Source organism: Aplidium turbinatum, chromosome 6, assembly GCF_918807975.1.
Source record: "Aplidium turbinatum chromosome 6, kaAplTurb1.1, whole genome shotgun sequence".
Taxonomy (NCBI): Eukaryota; Metazoa; Chordata; class Ascidiacea; order Aplousobranchia; family Polyclinidae; genus Aplidium; species Aplidium turbinatum.
Window position 1 is genome coordinate 4,946,347 of NC_137477.1, and position 19,303 is coordinate 4,965,649.

Genomic DNA, 19,303 nt, shown 5'->3' on the forward strand with positions numbered 1-19,303 from the left:
TTTCCTTTCATCCTTAGTGAAAATTTTCTGCCATGCAACATTTCCCCACATTCCCTGAACTTTGCCCAGCCCAATCTTGCCCTTGTTGTCACCGCTGCTTCACATCCACCACTTTCATTTATCCGATCACCCAGATAACAGAAGTCTGTCACTGTTTCGATGCCATGGAAGAACTCATCATCATGGCCTTCCACTTCATTCCTTCCTTTACTGCATTTCCCACAAACAAAACACTTCGCCAATCTTGTTGCGGCTCTCTTGACATTAGCACATCTTGCATGTACCCCCTTTCCACATTCCTTGCATTGCATTGAATTTCTCATCACGCTCTTGCCACATATTCCACAGGGATCTACTTTGCTCTCAACAACTGTTCCTTCTGCTCCACTCACCATCACTTTTGTTTTTTCAAGATTCACCTTCATACCCTTGGTTTCAAATGCTTCTTTCCATTTCTCAAACTTTCTCTCCATTCCCTCCATACTATTACTTGTCAAGACCAGGTCGTCTGCATACAAAATTTCACTCAATAAGCCCTCCCTCACTCCTTCAGTTACAACGTCAACCACAATAGCAAATATCAGAGGTGACAAAACTGATCCCTGGTGTACACCAACCTTCACAGAAAACTCGTTTGAATAATTTGATCCAACTCTCACTTTTGTTCTTGCATCCTCATACATAGACATCACATATCACAGCTCTCACTAATACCTCCGGTATACCTCTTTTCCTCATTGCCCATTCCATCACTTTCCTTGGTACTCTGTCAAATGCCTTTTCTAAGTCGACGAAACACATATATAGTTTTCTCTGCTTCTCTCGGTATTCCTCCTGCATTCTTCTCAATATAAACAGAGCATCCACTGTACCTTTTCCTGGCATAAATCCAAACTGCATATCATTTAATTTCACCAATGTTCTTAACCTCTTTTCTAGTATTCGCTCCACAATTTTCATTCCATGCTCTAGTAGTTTTACACCTCTATATGCACTGCAACTTCTCACATCCCCTTTTCTCTTGAACAGTGGAACAACAATACTATGCTTCCACTCCTCCGGCATTCCCTCTCCATCTAATACCCTTTGGCTAAGTTGTAGCATTACTTCAATTCCCAACTCTCCACTTGCTTTTATCATCTCTACGCTCACTTCTGATGGACCAGCTGCTTTATGCAGTTTCATTTGTCCCATTGCCTCCACCACTTCATCACGAGTAACCTTTCCCACTGGACCCTCCACCAGATCAACCTCTGTCATATGATCCCATACATTCTCCTTATTCATAACATTTTCCATATGTTCCTTCCACACTTGCTTTCCCACTATCATGTCACAAATATGAAATACATAAAACCGGCAACAAAAATAATGCGAAAAATAAATCACTATGACGAAACAATTCTAAAAATGATAAAATATCACTGTGCTTGTTTGGTTGTTTTGAACGGACTCAAAACATCAAAAAAAGTATAAGTAATAAAGCAACTTTACCACTTACAGCTGTGACATTGTTTGTTACATCTATAATTTTAAATATTCTGGTTCAGCTGATTACCTACCTGCTATCCTGAAATTACCCACAGGTGGGTAATTACCCATAGGTTAAGAACCACTGTTCTAGACTGTCTTACTTGTTGGAACACACTTAAGCCACAGAGTACTCACTAATTTGGATTCGTACATTTTTCTTGAATATATAATTATCAGGCAGTGCATACTATGGATCCATAATTGGGCTTCTCTCTTGCACCAGTTTGCTGCTATATCTCCGTGGCCATACCCACTGCACTGAGGAGGCCGAAACGGTGTGCCACTGTCTGCATTCAAATATATATATACTGTATATTGTGGCCTGTGGGTTACAACTAAAAAGGGTGTTGACAAAACCTCTGTATATATTTGGTTGGTTTTGAATCTTCATCCATGGACTGACAAAGCCTCTGATAGGTTATTCCTGATAGCTTCATATATTATACTTGTAAAGGCTTTTGACGCAAGGCTGGTTACTGAGATTGACAGAGTGAAGTTTCTGATAGTTCAAATATTGTTGCCAGGGAATTATTCGACCCATTAAGTGCCGCTAAATGGAGAGCAGTTCTAAAATATGTTGCTCTGGCGCACACCCACAGAGCCAAACCAGCGCGACATGATCTTGAGTCAGGCACTTAACGACTGAGCTAACATAGCTTTCATTGACAAGACACATCTGAGTGGAGAGCAATAATCAAATGAGCTTTCATACAACGACACACAAAACTTGGACTTCATTGATTGACCTTAAGATTATTTGTAGTGTTACAAATTTCACCTGTTGGTTGACTAGCCGATATAATACACAATACACATGTTGATTGATTGATTGAATCTTTATCCTCGGACTGGGAAAGCTTCTTGCAGAGCTTAATCCTGGCAGTTTTGCATACTTGTAGAACTTCTTTCAGAAGAAAATTTAAATGCTACCTTCTTGATTTAAACGACACTGTATACATAATAACTGTTTTGTCTATATATGATTACATTATTCTATTTGCTCAATGCTCACCTCTTTGGTATATGTTACTTTTGATTTTTTACTGATTAAAATTGTCAATTGATATCTCTTAAACTCCACAATTAATTCATGCAGTAGCCTAGCACGGTAGTAAACCTGCTTAGGTTTTTAGTTTTCTTTTTTTTTTGCCTAATAAAAACATGTGTATCTATATCAGCAAATGCTTGATTTTTTGTATGATTGTTTGTGTATTTATTGTGTATCATGTTATTTAGACCTACATCACCTAGCTTGAGGTGGCTGCTGACTAGATGACCGCTTGGTCTTTTCGCAGTCTCCTCGTCATATGACACACAGCAGATTATTGCATATTTTGTATTCTTTTCATGTTTGTGTTTGTGACAAATAAATAAACTGACTGACTGACTGTAGAGGCTTTGAATCACTGACGCAGGCCCAGTCACCGAGATTGACAGAGTGAAGTTTACGATTGTTGGAGTCTTGTTGCCGGGGAATTATTCCATCCATTAGATGTCGCTGAATGGAGAGCAGTCCTCAACGTGCGTTGCTCAACCGCACGCCCTGAGAGTCGAACCAGCGCCGCTTGATCTTGAAGCTTCTTCATTCCAGAAGTGACGCGCTAACCAATTGAGCTATCTTGAGGTGTTGTGACTGTGCCATGCACGATGTAACGTCCGCGTTTTGTCGCTTACACCTTTTTCTAGACCTTGGCTATGCTTGGCATATAGCCTATTGTTTTTTGATTGTGATGGTCAAAAAACAAACTCAACTGTGGAAGTGGAATTAGCAACACCACAGATGATCTTATCTTTTTATGGCGCAACGATCATTAATACTTTTTTGTATTCTTCTCCTTCCACAACGGGAAAACCCCTTTTCAAAAACCTTATGTTTTTGAAGAATTTTCAGGTCAAGTCAACTTATTGTCAGTTGTTATTAGTTGCGAGTTGTTATTGTCGAGACGCCTTCATCTAGAATCTAGATGATCTTGCGACATCTAGATGAAGAAAAAGGCGTCTCTATAGGCGAGCAACACTTCAACAACATAACATGACAACAACATCAGCAGCAGTGACCGAAGGGTTAGCGCGTTGGGCTCGCAGTCGAGAGCCTGCATGTTCGACTCCAGCCACCCGCACTTGATATTGTTTCTCTGGGCAAGAAACTTTACGACAATTGCCTCTACCCAGTGATCGATTTCGAGTAATGGGTAGTACCAAATTTAAGTCATAAGTAGAGTAGACAACCGGAAACAGGCATTGCCGTCGGCTGCAGCGTGGGTCAGGTGTATGTCGGAAGGCGTAACCGATGCATAGCGCTCAAGTCCGCTTTCCCGCAATGCAGGATAAAAAACAAACAAATATGCAGACGACACGGTACCAGTGGCGTATATTTAGGGTGTTCAAGGTGTTCACTGAACACCCAAGAAATCCAGAAAAAAAGAAAATTTCCATCAGTTGTCGATGTTCTTTACTTTTGGTCACAGCGGTAAACCATAATCTCTTTGTGAGAAAATTGTAACATAAGATTCCCGAATCCGTTCGTCTGAATGTAATGACCGAACAAGAAACACTCCTTTGAAACGTCTATTCAAACTTGTATTTCTGTAAAATTAGCCCGCGGCAATCGAAATCGAGATGCAACGCCGTACACCTCTAAAAAACTGTCACTACAGAACAAACTACTTAGATAAAAGACGGAAAATTTGTCCAGCTAGCAAACACCAAGCAAACATTTAAATATGCGACTGACTTCCAACAAACAATTTTACGAATGACTAGAATAATTTGCGATATCTCAAATGCACGTAGACAGTAACTGTGACGCAATAATGAAAGACATTGTCACGCAATTCAAACCCGTGTTCAAAGCGGCTGATGCAATATTTCATCAGGTCTTACGAACGATGGTGCAATATTTGGACATTTTCTAGCAATTTCCGTGACGTAAGATGCCAGCTAGGTTAAGTAGACCATAACGGTTTTTATATGACGTTTGATTTGGTGAACAATTGGCTGGAACAACTTTCATGATATTCTAACATCTTGCTGCATGCTGATTGCTTTCTTTTCAATTGCAAAACTCGTTCCCTTCTAATTTTAATACTCCAACGTTTGAGGTGTTCCTTTAATTTTTTTCGGTCATTACCTTTAAGCTGGGTGTGCACTGACAGCTTGGCGAGTGCTATTTAAAATAAACAATTAGGAAAAATGACGTCACAAGGCAGCGAAAACAGCAATGGTTTTAGTTCAGCCAGGCTGTTCACTCGCTGATCTGCACACCTTGGCGCGTCATTGGGGGAATCCCAGGCAATAGCAAGTTTTAGCTGGTTGGATTAGAGTTTGAGGTGATCAGAGTTGGAAACAAGATAAGATAAAATGTTTCTTTATATGCACCAAGTGCCAGTAAATTAGGACTAGCTTGTCTGAATCTGCAACAAAGCTTATGGCAACAGCTTTATTTTCTTGTTTATTATCGAGTTGCTTTGCTATTGTTTTTTGTTTTAACTTTCACCTGTTTGTGTTTAATTCGCTTGTACATTTCTCAAGGTTTTGCCACCGTGCCTAATCCTTGCATGAAGTAAATCATTTCCATCTCGAGCACGCTTTAAATTTTGCGTTTTTTCAGACTCCTGCTGTGTTATGGCAAGTAATATTGTTCGTTTTGATGGTCGTAAAAAAAACTGAACTGAAATATGTGACTTTAGAAATGCAACTTAATGTTTGATAATATTAAGTCTTTCATTCAATAGGCGCTGTCAAAGAAATATCTATTTTGTATTCTTCTCCATTCCGACAACATTATTTTTGTCAGCTCTGTTCATGTTCAGAATTTGTGCTGAAAATGCTCTCAGAACGCACCAAATTCAATGTTAATTTTAAAAATTTTCTGGGGGAGGCCCCCCAGACCCCCCGCTGTTGCTTTGCCGTCACTGAACACCCTGTCAAAGTGGTCATGGCCGGTATGCCACTGCAACGGTATTAATCGCCACATCAAACTCCAGTTTACATAACTCACTCGACATAGTCATTAAGCAAAGTGAGAACCTTGGACTTAATTTGAATGCAACGAAAACCTTCTGCATGACTATGTCATCAAAGGAAATAACTCCAAAATGCAGAATACAACAGTCTCACAAGTAAATAGTTTCAACTATCTGGGTTCTATAGTCATTTCGAATGGTCGATGCTGGAGCGATGTAAAATCAAGAATTGCAAAATCCAAACAAGCTTTCATCAAAATGGCCAAAATACTGAAATCTAACTCAATCTCTCTAAACACTAGAATAAGAATTTTACATGTGTCAGTTCTGCTATATGGCTGTGAATCCTGGACTGTATGCCCGCAGATCAGCCGCAGATAGAAAAGAAGATCAACAGTTCTGAAATTTAGTTCATACGGAGAATGATGGGAATTAACTGGATAGATAAGATCACTAACGAAGAAGTGTGGAGACGCTCTGGGTGCACTGATCCTGGCGTCCTCATCACAACTATCAAAAAAAGGCAAATGACATTTATCGGGCATGTCTAGTTGTCTACCGCAAACGCGGAATTGTACACCTGGCAATGATGGGGCGACTTCCTGGTCAGTAGCACCGGGGGCGTCCACGTTCGGGAATCCTCAAAAACTTTTCAACATGGACAAACAAAAACTTTGAAAACCTAATAAGAACTATGGACAGTCGATCGTTGTGGAGACTCACGGTAGCCGACGCCTTGATGAGGCATGGCCGACGATGATTTATTTGCTTTGACAGCGCCATATCACAAAAAAATTTTGAAGCAACACATAATGTAATAACAAAATAAATTATGGCACAATTGTCACGTTCAAGAAACATTCTAATTTTGGTCTGTTCATCGTCGCGTATAGGCTATGAGCAGGTCTTTTCAAGCTAGATTACAGGACAGGAAGTCTTCAGCCACTCAGCAGTCTCGTCGTGCAGGACCTGCAATGTTTCACTTCTGACACCATGTAATGTTGCACAATGCACATACTTCTGACACCATGTCATGTTTCGCGGGATCCTTGACGTCTAACTATTTCGGATGAACCGTCATAAACAAACAAATAACTTTATTTGAATCTCAACGTGTACTCAAACTTCAACATAAACTAGCAACGTAAGCGTCCACATAGCTGCGGCACTAAAACGGTTGACTTAATATTGGAACTCGAGTTTTAAATGACGCAACGCTGTCAGGAAAGCGCATTTAACAGCAGCCAATCAAGAGGTCATGGAAAACGCGAAAGGAAAAATGCGAAACACAAGGTAGCCTACAAACTCAAAAGGCAAGTTCTCAACAACAAAAAATTAAAAGTTTAAAGGCACGTTTCCAATATCACAGGACCCTCGGTCCACGCGTAGCGTGTGGAGGCCGGTGGATTAGGCATTGATGAATGACATGAGAATGATCTGACATGACTGAGTTATCAGGGAAAACTGATAAGAAGACTTGTTGGTCTTGCTGCAAAAATATTTGGCTACACGTTTTTAACGCTTATTGCTTGCAATGCGTTAAGGCTTTTCGTTTCGACAAAGCAATTTTTGTTATCTTTTTAATAGGTTCAAAACATCGGAAATGTGTTGGTCATCATTTTCAACTTAAAAGAAAAAATAATGCTGACCTACTTTTAGTAAAATAGCATGAGTTTAAAAAAGAGAGCATTACAAAAAGAAAACTTAAAAGGGTGCTCTGACCAGAGCCACTCTGCTCGGACGATAGTAACATGAACCTGCTCAGTAGTAAATTTTTGCGCGCTTGAAAACAAAGAAAGTCTGGGTAAATTCAGAGATATCTTAACATCAATATATCCGTGGGTAAATTACATATAAGACCTATCCCCGTATGAAACATGTCGAGAAATCAACAATTAATTAACCACTGGTTTATTTTTTTTCAAAATATGAGGATAATGCACTGCTATTTTATGTAATGAAATGGTTCGACTCTCGGGGTGTGCGCTTGAGCAACGCACGTTAAGGACTGCTCTTCATTCAGCGGCATCTAATGGATGGAATAGTTCCCCGGCAACAAAACTTCAACAATCGGAAACTTCACTCTGTCAATCTCGGTGACCGGGCCGCGAAATTTTTTTTCCCACGAGGTTTCTGTCTCATTTACATATTTTGGTAAAAGTTTGTATTAAAGCCGTGTGAATGCAGCATTTTCTCGTTGGCACGGTTGGTTCAGTGGTTTCATTCTCTGCCTATTGATCGTGAGAACGCGGGTTCGACGCCCGTCGAAGTCAAATTCTTTTTTTTTTAATTAATTTTTGCGGTGCACAAGAGCTTTTCAAAAAAAGTAGGGTTAGGAAAAGCTTATATTTTATTATCATTGCAGAATTTCATTGGCAAATAGTTATTTCGCAATCTGAATCAACCAATCTCTCAAAACACTTTCGGAAAATCTTACTTTTAGAGTGACTAGAATCAATGAGACAGAAATCTTGTGGGAAAAAAAATTTCGCGACCGGGCCTGCGTCAGTGATCCGAAGCCTCTACAAGTATGCGAAACTGCCAGAATTAAGCTCTGCAAGAAGCTTTCCCAGTCCGAGGATAAAGATTCAATCAATCAATCAATCAATAAAGGAAGGAATTTAAAGAACTTACGAGGTCATCTAGTTAACTTTTACTCCTTCAGTATTTTGCAGAACATGTAGGCCTAACCAATGAAAATTATACTGAAAACACCGGAAAAAATTAAAGATATAAAATATAGTTTCACCGTTTTATCCACAATGTGGTGTTTATTAGCCTACACACAAGACAACTATATGTATAAGAACATAATGTAGCCTATACAACCACTATGATACAACTATGCCTAAAAACTCAAAATAGACAGTTGTTTTGTTTGTATCGGCACCTAGTCCTGTCATGGTCTTTCCGTGGTTATATATTTGTACAATGTGAAATTTTTTTTTCAAAATACACCAGGCTTTGCAAGATTTACTTAATGTTGCGATAAATTTTGTGCAAACAAGTACAAAATAATTACAATTCCACTCAACCTTTGCAACTACAATAAAAAGCATGTTAAATTTAATATTTTGAAACCATGATTGAATTTTCTCATCAGGAACATATGATAAAATTTGTATGACTAATAAGTAATAAACTTGTAATTTAGTGAAAGAACTATTTTAAAAATAAAATTGAAATAATATCATTTTAAATTTGGCGAAAATGTTCCCTTATCATTTATTTGAACAATATTTTGTAATCACGACGAAACCCTTTCGAATAGAACTGTGGAACAGAGATAAAGCATATTCCTTTTTCTATCGGAGTCGTTTGGGTATGTTCATGGTCTCTAACACTTGAAATTATATCTAGTTTGATCATTGATACGGTTTATTCAATGTATTTAAGTTAGCTTGATCAGCTACTTTAGTTTATTTGGCAAAAGATTGAAGCGTCAAGTGATCAACAGCTATGTGGTAGATTTAATGCAACTAGAATTGATTCCTGTTATCAGTATAGTTCTGTATAAGCCTACATTCTAATTTTTAGCAGACAGTTTAAGTTACAATTTTCTTTTATTTTAGCAAAATGGCGATCCGACACAATAACGTGATATGCAATAACCATTTCCACAAGAAATGGCAAACTCGAGTAAAGTGTTGGTTCAACCAACCAGCCAGGAAATATAGAAGACATCAAAAACGAGTTGCAAAAGCTCGCGCTGTTGCTCCCAGACCCGTTGCCAAGCTGAGGCCTATTGTCCGTTGCCCAACGTTTAAGTACAATACTAAACAACGATTGGGACGAGGATTTACACTCTCAGAATTGAAGGTAAGTACGATAATCAATTTTCTTTATAACTATGTACTAATATTGTTACCCTTGGGCCTGCTGTCCCTTTTTGTGCATGTAGCCTAACATCCCTTTGTTTTTGAGTTATTGGTCAAGTTAGTTAGCCTTTGTCGCAAAGTTCTGTTACAGTATATACATTAATAAGTATCGGTAACCGGTCTGCCAGTGTCCACCAGTTAAGTGAGCTTTAGAATCACTGCAATGGGTAGGCACCTACGGTCAGTTCATGCAGTTAAAGAAGTCGGTCAATGGTCTTAATTAGTAATACAAACAATCAACTATCTCTCTGCGCTGATACTACTAATTCAAGGTAGAAGTTGTGAAAGTTATATTGCAGTAGACTACCTATAGTTCCTTTATGGAAACCATACACTTGTAAAATTTCCACTTTTTTTAACTGTACCTTATTCAATCTTAATAGCATTACAATTTATCCTTTTTTGTTGTGTGCTTGTATAGGTACATGTAGCTTAGTGATTAAACACTGCCTGGTTGCATTTTTTACTTAACGATTCAAAGCAAGAGTAGTTCAATTCGTTGTACATTTTACTGCATCTACGTTCTGGCTGTTGCATCACATTTTAAATTGTGTTGTATGTTGTCACAATAGGCACCAAATAAAGTCATTATAGTTTCATTCTAAATTCCTGAATCATTTTTTTTGTGATTCATATGCATATTGCATACTTTATACAATGGGTCATAGCCTGTATGAAATTGTATCTTGAATTGTTACTAACTAGAAGCAAATTCATAAAAATGACGTTGTGTATTAGGCATAGGCGCCTAACCCGTGGGGGCCAGGCCCCCACGCATATTTATGCGTGGGAGCAACTTTTTATGCTGCATTGATACATAAAACAATAGATGAACTAGCGATCGGCAGCAGGAAAACATTTTTAAATGCAAACCGCAACAGCTTCGCGCTAAATAATCACTAGAACGAGTAGCGATGCTACAATCCCACACCAGACAAAAAAATCTGTCATTTTTACATTGATTTAACGTCTGCAGACGTTGAATCAATGTAAAATGACTGATTTTGCTGCCTGAGATATAGCAAAAATCTACCATATTGCGTCGATTCAATGTCATCAGATGTTGAATGCACCCAAAAACAACATAATTTGCTACGTTGACGCAGCGTGCGTTTAGCTTTATGCGCATGCAAACAGACTCGATGTCGCTTTCGAAAGTCGAAACCTCTGCAGAGAATTGTCGCGGCAGTGAATCGCTTGCTGTGAAGATGAACTTGAAGTCTCGGCCCGAGGTAACCACTAACCAACGTAACAAGGGCTGGTGCAAACCGCATTGCGCACACGTGGCATAATCAACACAACAATGGACACGCGCAAACTGCATGGCACACACACGACCGTTGCCATAGAAACCCGATCAAAGGCGGGGAATATGCGCATCTTTTGTTTCATCTGCAACACGAAAACGGGCGTATTACAGCGGATTGAAACTTGAACGCTGGTCAGCCATAAGTTGCGATATTGTAGTGAAAAGGGAGCAATGTCAAGTCGAAAACTTAATCAAACGTCTCTCCGTAACTATTTTTCAAGGGCTGTTTACGGATGTCAGCAACTTTTAAATTTATTCAAGGTGACGTGCTGTTGAATTGATGTAAACATGAATGATTTTGCTTGCAACAGGTATATTTTCAACAAGCGTATGATCAAGTTAGTATTTTCATTCCATTTACAGACAATATCTTTTAGTAAACCTTTTCGTCTCTTGTTTCATGCTAATAAATCTAGTTCGTTGCTAAACTTTATGTTGTGCTTAGCTTAAAGAATCGCAGTCCATCAACCGCTAGCCAACGCAGGCGCATAGCATGTGTTTTGGTCGAGTTTTGTTCATAATAATTAACGGTAGGTCGAACGTAGCGATAACTCCGAGTGTGGCAATAAAAGCAATTCTAGTGTGACGACATAATTATGTCATCCATCTGCATGACATTTCGCTGAATTTACGTTGCTGTTGGTGAAACACGCTTTCGCCCCCACGGCCAAAAAAATAGTTAGGCGCCTATGGTATTAGGGTCTGCCCGTTTTTCATATATTTTATTTTAAAAAGTAGCTATTGTACATCATGTATTTTAAAATGTATATCATGTTAAATTTTTGCTTATATTTGGCACTCTACTTAAATTTGAAATGTTAGGTAAGCAGTGATGTACACGGCGCATACAAAAAATATTGACGCCATCAGCGCAAACGTTCGAAAAATCATACGCCGTATGCATCAACATAATTTGTAAAAAAGTTGGCGGCGTCAGCGCATACTCTGGCGTAAACTCATTATGTTTACTAGGTGCCAAACATTCATACAGTATAAACCACTCGAAACAAACCAGTTTTATTTTGAATTTCCACGAAGAAACACAAGCATCTGAAATTGTTCATCTGACATTTTGCTGTGTTTTGGTTCCAATATGTTTTTGCCCATAGAAAACATTCTTTCAACAGCAGTGCTGGAAGGTATTGTCGTGTTGTAGCAAAAAAAGACATTAAAAAGTATGCATTGACGCTATGCGCTAAAAAACTGCAAAAACTTTACGGCGTGGCCTCAAGCGCAAACTATCCAAAAAATGTGGCTGTTAGCGTAAACAAAAGGTCTACGCCGCAAGTATGCGCCGTAGAATTTGCGGCGTATACGTACACTAAGTTTTTTTTTTGGTCATTTATCGGTCATTGACCGATTTTTGGCAAAATGTCCGAAAAAAATATAGTCAATTCGGTCAAAATGTCCGAAAAAAAACAACATTTCTCAGCGAAACTTAATGTTGTAGTTAGCCAGCAAGTACAAATTTTGCTTTGTATCAGCTACTTAAAAGGAAATATTTTCATCAGAAAAAATGACCAAATTTTTTCAAGTCATTTCGGACAAATGACCGAAAAGTCTCAGCGAAAAAAAAAAACCCAGTACATACATCTCTGTAGGTAAGGTAATAGACACTGCATATTTGTACTCTGAATATATTTCCTAAATGCTATGTGGTTTGCAGCAGATATGAGGCAGGTGGTGCCATTTTTGCAAAATCTTTGGTGTAGCCTAATGTGGCATTTTCAATTAGGTTATCAACATCAATATATCCACTCTTGCCACTGTGCTTGTTATAAACATCAAAAACATTGTTTACTACTTTACAAAAACTTGCAAATGTGCTGCTGTATATATTTCTTGAACTAAACTTGAGTTAAATACTGCAAATTCTATACAATTACATGTGTGACGAATTCACAATGCACAATAATTTGCTAAAAGCCTAAATAGAACTGGTTGTATTTGTAAAAATGTAAATATAGCAGCTTAATTTTATGATAAGAGTTTTATAACTTTTGAAATAAAAGTGTGACATTTGTGCTGTAAAATGAAATTTTAAAGAAGGAATAGTAGTCATAGAATTATTCCTCGTTTAAGTGGTAGTTAGCATATAGTAATTGTTAAAATATTCATTAACCTTCAGGGAGCTGGATTAAACAAGCGATTTGCCATTTCTATTGGAATTTCTGTGGACTATAGAAGACGTAATAAGTCGACAGAGGGCCTACAACAAAATATCCAACGTTTAAAAGAATATCGATCTAAGTTGATTCTTTTCCCCAAGAATCCTAAGAAGCCAGAAAAGGGTGATAGTACAGTAAGTCTTTGACCAAACTCATACTCATTCAGAAAAATCTTAATATAAATGTGTATTTAAGGACCAGAATGAGATTACTGAACTTTTAACATAGAATAAGCAACAACATAGAACTTTCTATTGCTGGTGCTGAAAACTTTATCAGGCCTCGAAATTCACGGGCAGATATGTCCACCGTCACAGCATGTGATGTCCGCGGGAAGTACCACCTAGATCAGTTATATTTGTCCGCCGAGAAGTACCACCTAGATCACTAGATCAGTTATATTTGTCCGCCGATAAATAACACGGGAACTAGCGATACAAATCGTCATTGCATAGCACGAACAATTGTTGCGAGAATATAATTTCCCGCGCATTCTAGCACGCATCTAGAAAATGTGAATACTGTATCGTATCCCTTAGTTTCCATTCAAGCAGAAAAACTTTCGATTTTTACGTTGCTTCAATTGATGACATTGAATCAGCGTAACAAAGGTGAATTTTTCGCTAAGAATCGATGGGAGTACGGTACTTCTACACTATTCACGCACAACTTAGTTCAAGTCTTACGTCACAATGTCTGGCTTTGATCTCCGAGTAATATTGATAACTGATAAGGCAAGGTTGGTTACAAAATTTGTTAAGCTTTGGTATTACAGTAAGAAGAAAAGGCCCAGGGAAAATTCACTTTCGCTTACATGACACCCAAAAATAAACCTAAAGAAAAAAGCCTAGTGAAACTTTGCACAGCAGAAAATAGTAGCGCAAGTGTAAAAGTTTTCCGACTCGTGCCCAGAGCATTGTGACGCAAGAAGCCACACGTCCTCGTTCGGTGGAAGTTAATGTGAAAGCCTTTCAGAGTGACTTCACTGCAATTTTAACAAGCCTTCTAAACCGTAGCTATAGTTCTCAAATGGCGAAGAATTAAAAGTGATTAAGCATGACGATCGACTCTAAAACTGGTGTGTCCGCTGTGAGACTTAATTTGTCCGCCGGGATAGCTGCTCAGACCGGACACGTTTGTCCGCCGTCAACAAAAATGAATTTTGAGGCCTGCTTTATAGCTTTTTTTGTTCACGTATTGTGGCCTTGTGCCCATATATGAAAGTGGGAAAGCGACTGCAGCGGCCTGCTCTAGCAAGAGTTAACGGTGGTAGAAAAGTACATGATTTCATGTGCTTGTTACATTTATAAATTTCACACTAAATTTCAAATTAAAAATTACACCATTCATAAATTTTCAATGTGAAACTGGTTATTTTTTTACATTGAGCACTGTATCAATAGTTTTAGTTTTAATATTTATTGTCTGAATAATATAATATGACAACTATAAACTAATTTGTAACACCTAATATTTTTGCAGCCTGAAGAAATTGCAATGGCCACGCAATATATTGGAACAGTGATGCCCTACAAAGAGGTATGTAGTATCTCTTGTCTTAAATATGTATTGGGTTTTCTTTCAAGTTTGAAATCATAATTTATGATAAAAAAAACAATCAAATGACCAAGATCAGACTTGCATGCTTTATCTCACAAGTTAGTGTTTTGGTAGAGCGACCAGACTGGTTAGGATTAATACCTTTTTGCTAAATAGGCTATGGTTCATCTTCTCTTAATGTGAGATGCTGTCACCAGGTTTGTGCTATGTTTGTAAACAGGGCCGGATTTAGCTGATGGGGGGCCCGGGGCACTTTTAGATCGGTGGGCCCTCGTGCAAAAAATTTTTTTGCGCCTACGGCGCGAAAAACCACCTCTACGTCGTCAGTAGCATTAATCCAGCACAGCATTTTGCAGAAACTTCAAAAGCTGAAAGAGAAAGAATAACACAAAATCACATTTTCTCCACGTAGGGGGGGGCTTTAAACGTCGAGAGGCACCTGCACCCTCTGCCCCCTCCCCTAATCCGGGTCTGTTTGTAAGTCAGCTCCAAATTGGCCAGGAAGCCGCTGTTAGCGCTTTTGCGATTCTAATAGAAACCATGGCCCCGGTTTAGTTTGACGTGTGTGATGACGTCATCAACATGTTAGGTTAATGAACTTGTTGATGTGCATCCATACTCGTGACATCGTTTGAGCAGATGCGTCCAATCTCCTTGTATAATTCAATCGGTGGATCGTCGTATCCATGCTAACCCTTGGTTGAAGGTTTGTATAAAGTGTTTTGCCAAAAACACAGCCGCATGCTCGAACCGGCGCCATTTCGAGTGTCGTACAAGGGGTCCACGTCTTTTAGGCGCCGGTCAAATAGGCGCGCACACTGTGGCGTCTGGATATTTAGGGGCGGAGCACTGTGGCGCCCGTTCGTTTAGGTGCTATTCCTAGTAAAGTCTGCAGATTGTATCAGCTTTGCAGGTAGGGCAATGCTTTTCACACAAAATGTTATATTGGACAGAAAATATGTTCTGTTAATGCGCGTGTGGAGATGAGGTGCGAGACAACGCTCTACTACTCTTGATATTAGCACATCTCCACAGGACATTTGCTATGCATCCTGAACACAGGTTGCAGCCAGATGGAACCTTACTTAATCTGTTATCTTTCGCAATTGCTTCTACTCGGGATGGATTGGTCGTGTGGCGAGCACGTATGAAACAACGCTCTACTACATGAATACATTTCTATAGGGCATAGAACCCTGGCTACACGTAGCAAGCATAATGGTGCGACTTTGCTCGTTTTAAACTTAGTCGGGGTTTTGACGGAAAACTAAGTTACTCTTCACTCAAGCCTACCGCCCGCTTGAATATAGGCTACACGGTATATTTTTACTGATGTTTAGTGTAGTTATTATTTGACTCACTAAAAGTGAACCCAGTCATGTTCGGAAACTTGAGCTCTCGCCGACGCAAACCTGGACTAACAACAAATAAATGCCTGGTCACAGCGGTAAACCACAATCTCTTGGACAAAACGCTGGGACAAGCGAGCTAACGACATTTCTATCCTGTCTTCCTCTGACAAGCCAGGGGTGTCAGAAACCAAATTAGCAATCGTTTGCGCAGCTGTCCTAACACAAGCTGCTTGTAACAAAGTCAAACGAGTCCCCTTAAAGGGCGAAGCTGCCATTAAGGCCGTAACACGATTTTTAAAGAAGATAAATGGCATATTATTACCATCGTAACCAATCAAGGCCGCCTTATCGAAAAACGTCCTACTATTTTGGTATTCAAAAAAGCAATCCTGCTGTTGAGAACTCGATTTAGCGGGAGAAGACAAGCTATATCCCTTAAGGGGCTGAGTGGGCTCAGTCACATCCACAGCCCGATCACGATCCTCACACACGTTAAAATCAGGAGACGCGATACGCCTCTCACAACCACCCAAATTACGTGTAGCTGGGCGATCAAAACCTAGCGGCGCAGAAAACTGTGAAGGGGGCAAAGCATTACTACTAATGGCGGCCCCGTGACCTGTACGCTCTGGGGGAGGAGTTCGGTTGTAATTCGCAGACCTTGGCTCTACAGCATTCGGAAGACCCTTAGCCGCGGCCCCGAGACCTCCTGAAACAGCTGGAAAACGTGTGGATTGCCCTGGTCCACTCACAGGTTGAACGGGCGTTTGGAAAAGGTTATGTAAATTAAACTGCGATTGATGTTCATTTCTGGAATGCCTAGAAGAGCCCTTCTTAGAGCTACGCCGAGAGCCCACCTCTGATCGATATTCAGCTAAAACTACCTCTTTACGTTGTTCAGCCCTCAACTGAGCGTCTTTGAGTGCGAACTCAGCAGCTCTCGCGGCGGCCTCAGCAGCTCTCGCTTCGGCCTCAGCTCTCGCGGCAGCTTACATTTGAGGCGCTAGGGCACATTTGAGGCTCTCGCGGCAGCTTACATCCTAGTGCTTACATTTGAGGCGCTATCCTCAGGATGTATGTCAGCATCCAACATATCTGAGAACTCACTTTCTTTTTGTTCAAAGTTATTTTTTAACGAGTTAAATTCGGGATCTACCCTATCACGAAGTTCTGCCAAGATTGCAGAGTTAAAGATTTTAGTCAAAAGAGCATGGAAATGCCGTAATTCCTCTTCTAAAGTAGATAACTTAGATCTAAAAATTAACAGTTCCTGCTTATCACTCAAAGAACCTAGGGCTACAGAAAGTTCCCCAATTTGAGTCAAAATATCCCGTCTAAGATGCCGGGCCTCTCGAACTGACTTAGCCTCATCGTTACTGGATCCCTCCCCAGAATGGCCTGCCCGACCGCAAAGAACATCATCAGGCTTAAACTCAGTCGAGTCTACGGCGGTCGAGTCCCTGTCGCCACCGAGTGTAGACATATTAAATGTTGGGGCTAAATTTAACAATTAAAAAAAATTAAGTTACACAAACACACAAAATTATTAGGCTACAGTAGTTATAAAAAACTTAACTGCAAAGACCGTAAAAATACAAAAAAGAATTTAAATGCACGATACCGTAGCTGTACGGGTATGAAGTCCTAAAGTCCACAAAACTTGCTTGGATTCTTCCACTTGAATCTACAAGCACAGATGGATTGTCTTTTAATCTTCTTTCTTGCCAATGAATGTCAAAGTTATTTTTCTTCAGTACCAAACTGAGAAGAAATGTCTTTACTTTTCTTTGCTTCTGTAAGAGTGTAGACTACCAACCAACAAATCTTCTTTTATTATTTCTTGTACTTCTAAGTAGTTCTTCTGCACTAGCTGACAACAAACACGTCGTTTATTTTTATGCCTTCAAGTGCTTCTTGGCCTACCCGCTAACAAAAATCGGCTTTTATTTTTTGTGCTTCTAGTGCTTCTTGGCCTACCAGCTAACAAGAACTCGTCTTTTATTTTTTATGGTCACAGCGGTAAACCATAATCTCTTCGTGGGAAAATTTTAACATAAAGTTCCCGAATCCGTTCGTCTGTATATAATGACCGAAGAAACACACACTTGAACTTCTTTTCAAACAGTGTATTTCTGTAAAATTAGCCCGCGACTATCGAAATGGGGTGCAACGCGATACACCTCTAAAACTGTCACTACGATACAGATTACTTGGATAAAAGACGGAGAATTTGTCCAGCTAGAAAGCACCAAATATAAACCAGTTAAATGTGCGACCGACTTCCAACAAACAACTTCGAGAATGAATCAGAAAAATTTGTGATAACTCAAAGGCACGCCAGCAGTAGCGCGACGCAACATTTCATGTTTAAACCGGTTTCAACAGGTTTGACACAGGTCTTACGGACGATGGTGCAATTTTGGCTCATGTTTTAGGAATTTCCATGACGTAATATTCAGTAGACCCGAACGGTTTCTACATGACGTTTGACCAGGCGAACAACCGTCTGGAACAATGCCGAACACGCGCATTAAAATACAATATATTTTTCTGTTCAATACAACATTTAGTGTGAAAAGCATTGCCGATTTAAGCAGCTTCACTCACGGAAGCCATGACATATTTTTCTGTTCAATACAAGAAATACAACATTTTGTGTGAAAAGCATTGCCCTACCTGCCAAGCTGAAACAATCTGCAGACTTTACTAGGAATAGCACCTAAATGAACGGGCGCCACAGTGCTCCGCACCTAAATAACCAGACGCCACAGTGTGCGCGCCTATTTGACCGGCGCCTAACTGTCTGCGCCTAAAAGACGACTTGCTCCCCGTACAAGGCCTTTCGCCACTTGGCTGCACACCAGACGGTGGATGTGAGACCAATTAAAAAAAAAATACCAATTTTTATTATCAAATTAGGATTTGCATGATAGAAACTTGTTAGCACACTGTGTTCTTAACAGTGACAAGACTCGAACTCATTTTTACGTTGCAGACTCATGTTCTTGAAGAGCCCCGTCCAATCACCGACACCGAGCGCACCCACCGGGTGTTCCAGGCCCTCCGAATGGCACGAGCTGACAAGAGGTTGGCTGGGAAGCGCGCCAAGCGAAAGCGAGAGAAGGAAGAAGCTGAACAAACCGCGAAACCCAAAAAGGGAAAATAAGCTTCATGAAATAAAATCCGTTGTCTTGTTCATCGACTGCTCATCATGTAGACAGAATATTAGAGAGTACGAAGGGTAAGAGTCGCCACTTAAGTATTTTTAAAGTCTCCCAGAAACGGCTCTGTAAATTTGACAACTAAGATTCCACTTTTTGTAGTCTAATACAGGGGTCACCAAACTTCTTTCTCTGAGGGCCGGATTGCTGCAAGATTAACAGCTGCGGGCCGGATGAAAATTGCGAAAAGATATACATTACAACTACAGTAGAATTCGCCTATAACGGCACCTCTAGGGGATTTGCAAAAACTGACGTTATAGCCGAATTGCCGTTATAGACGAACTACCGCAAACTATTTCCAAAACTGTCTTTTG

At 39.8% G+C, this 19,303-nt stretch overlaps 1 protein-coding gene across 1 annotated transcript; it reads left to right on the top strand.

Annotated features, from left to right (window-relative positions):
- Window positions 1-8,680: 8,680 nt before the first annotated feature.
- Window positions 8,681-18,963, top strand: LOC145771645 (large ribosomal subunit protein eL13-like). The gene is made up of 5 exons (XM_082583370.1): window positions 8,681-8,820; window positions 9,071-9,317; window positions 12,814-12,987; window positions 14,336-14,392; window positions 18,761-18,963. The coding sequence occupies exons 2-5, from the start codon at window positions 9,075-9,077 to the stop codon at window positions 18,929-18,931; spliced, it is 645 nt and encodes a 214-aa protein (XP_082439496.1). The 5' UTR covers window positions 8,681-8,820; window positions 9,071-9,074; the 3' UTR covers window positions 18,932-18,963.
- The last annotated feature ends 340 nt before the right edge of the window (window positions 18,964-19,303 follow it).

Excerpts from the sequence above, each read along its gene's own strand:
- LOC145771645 (XM_082583370.1), top strand. The coding sequence starts at position 9,075 with ATGGCGATCCGACACAATAACGTGATATGCAATAACCATTTCCACAAG. Across the intron at positions 9,318-12,813 it reads TTACACTCTCAGAATTGAAG|GGAGCTGGATTAAACAAGCG; the intron begins GTAAGTACGATA and ends ATTAACCTTCAG. Across the intron at positions 12,988-14,335 it reads CAGAAAAGGGTGATAGTACA|CCTGAAGAAATTGCAATGGC; the intron begins GTAAGTCTTTGA and ends ATATTTTTGCAG.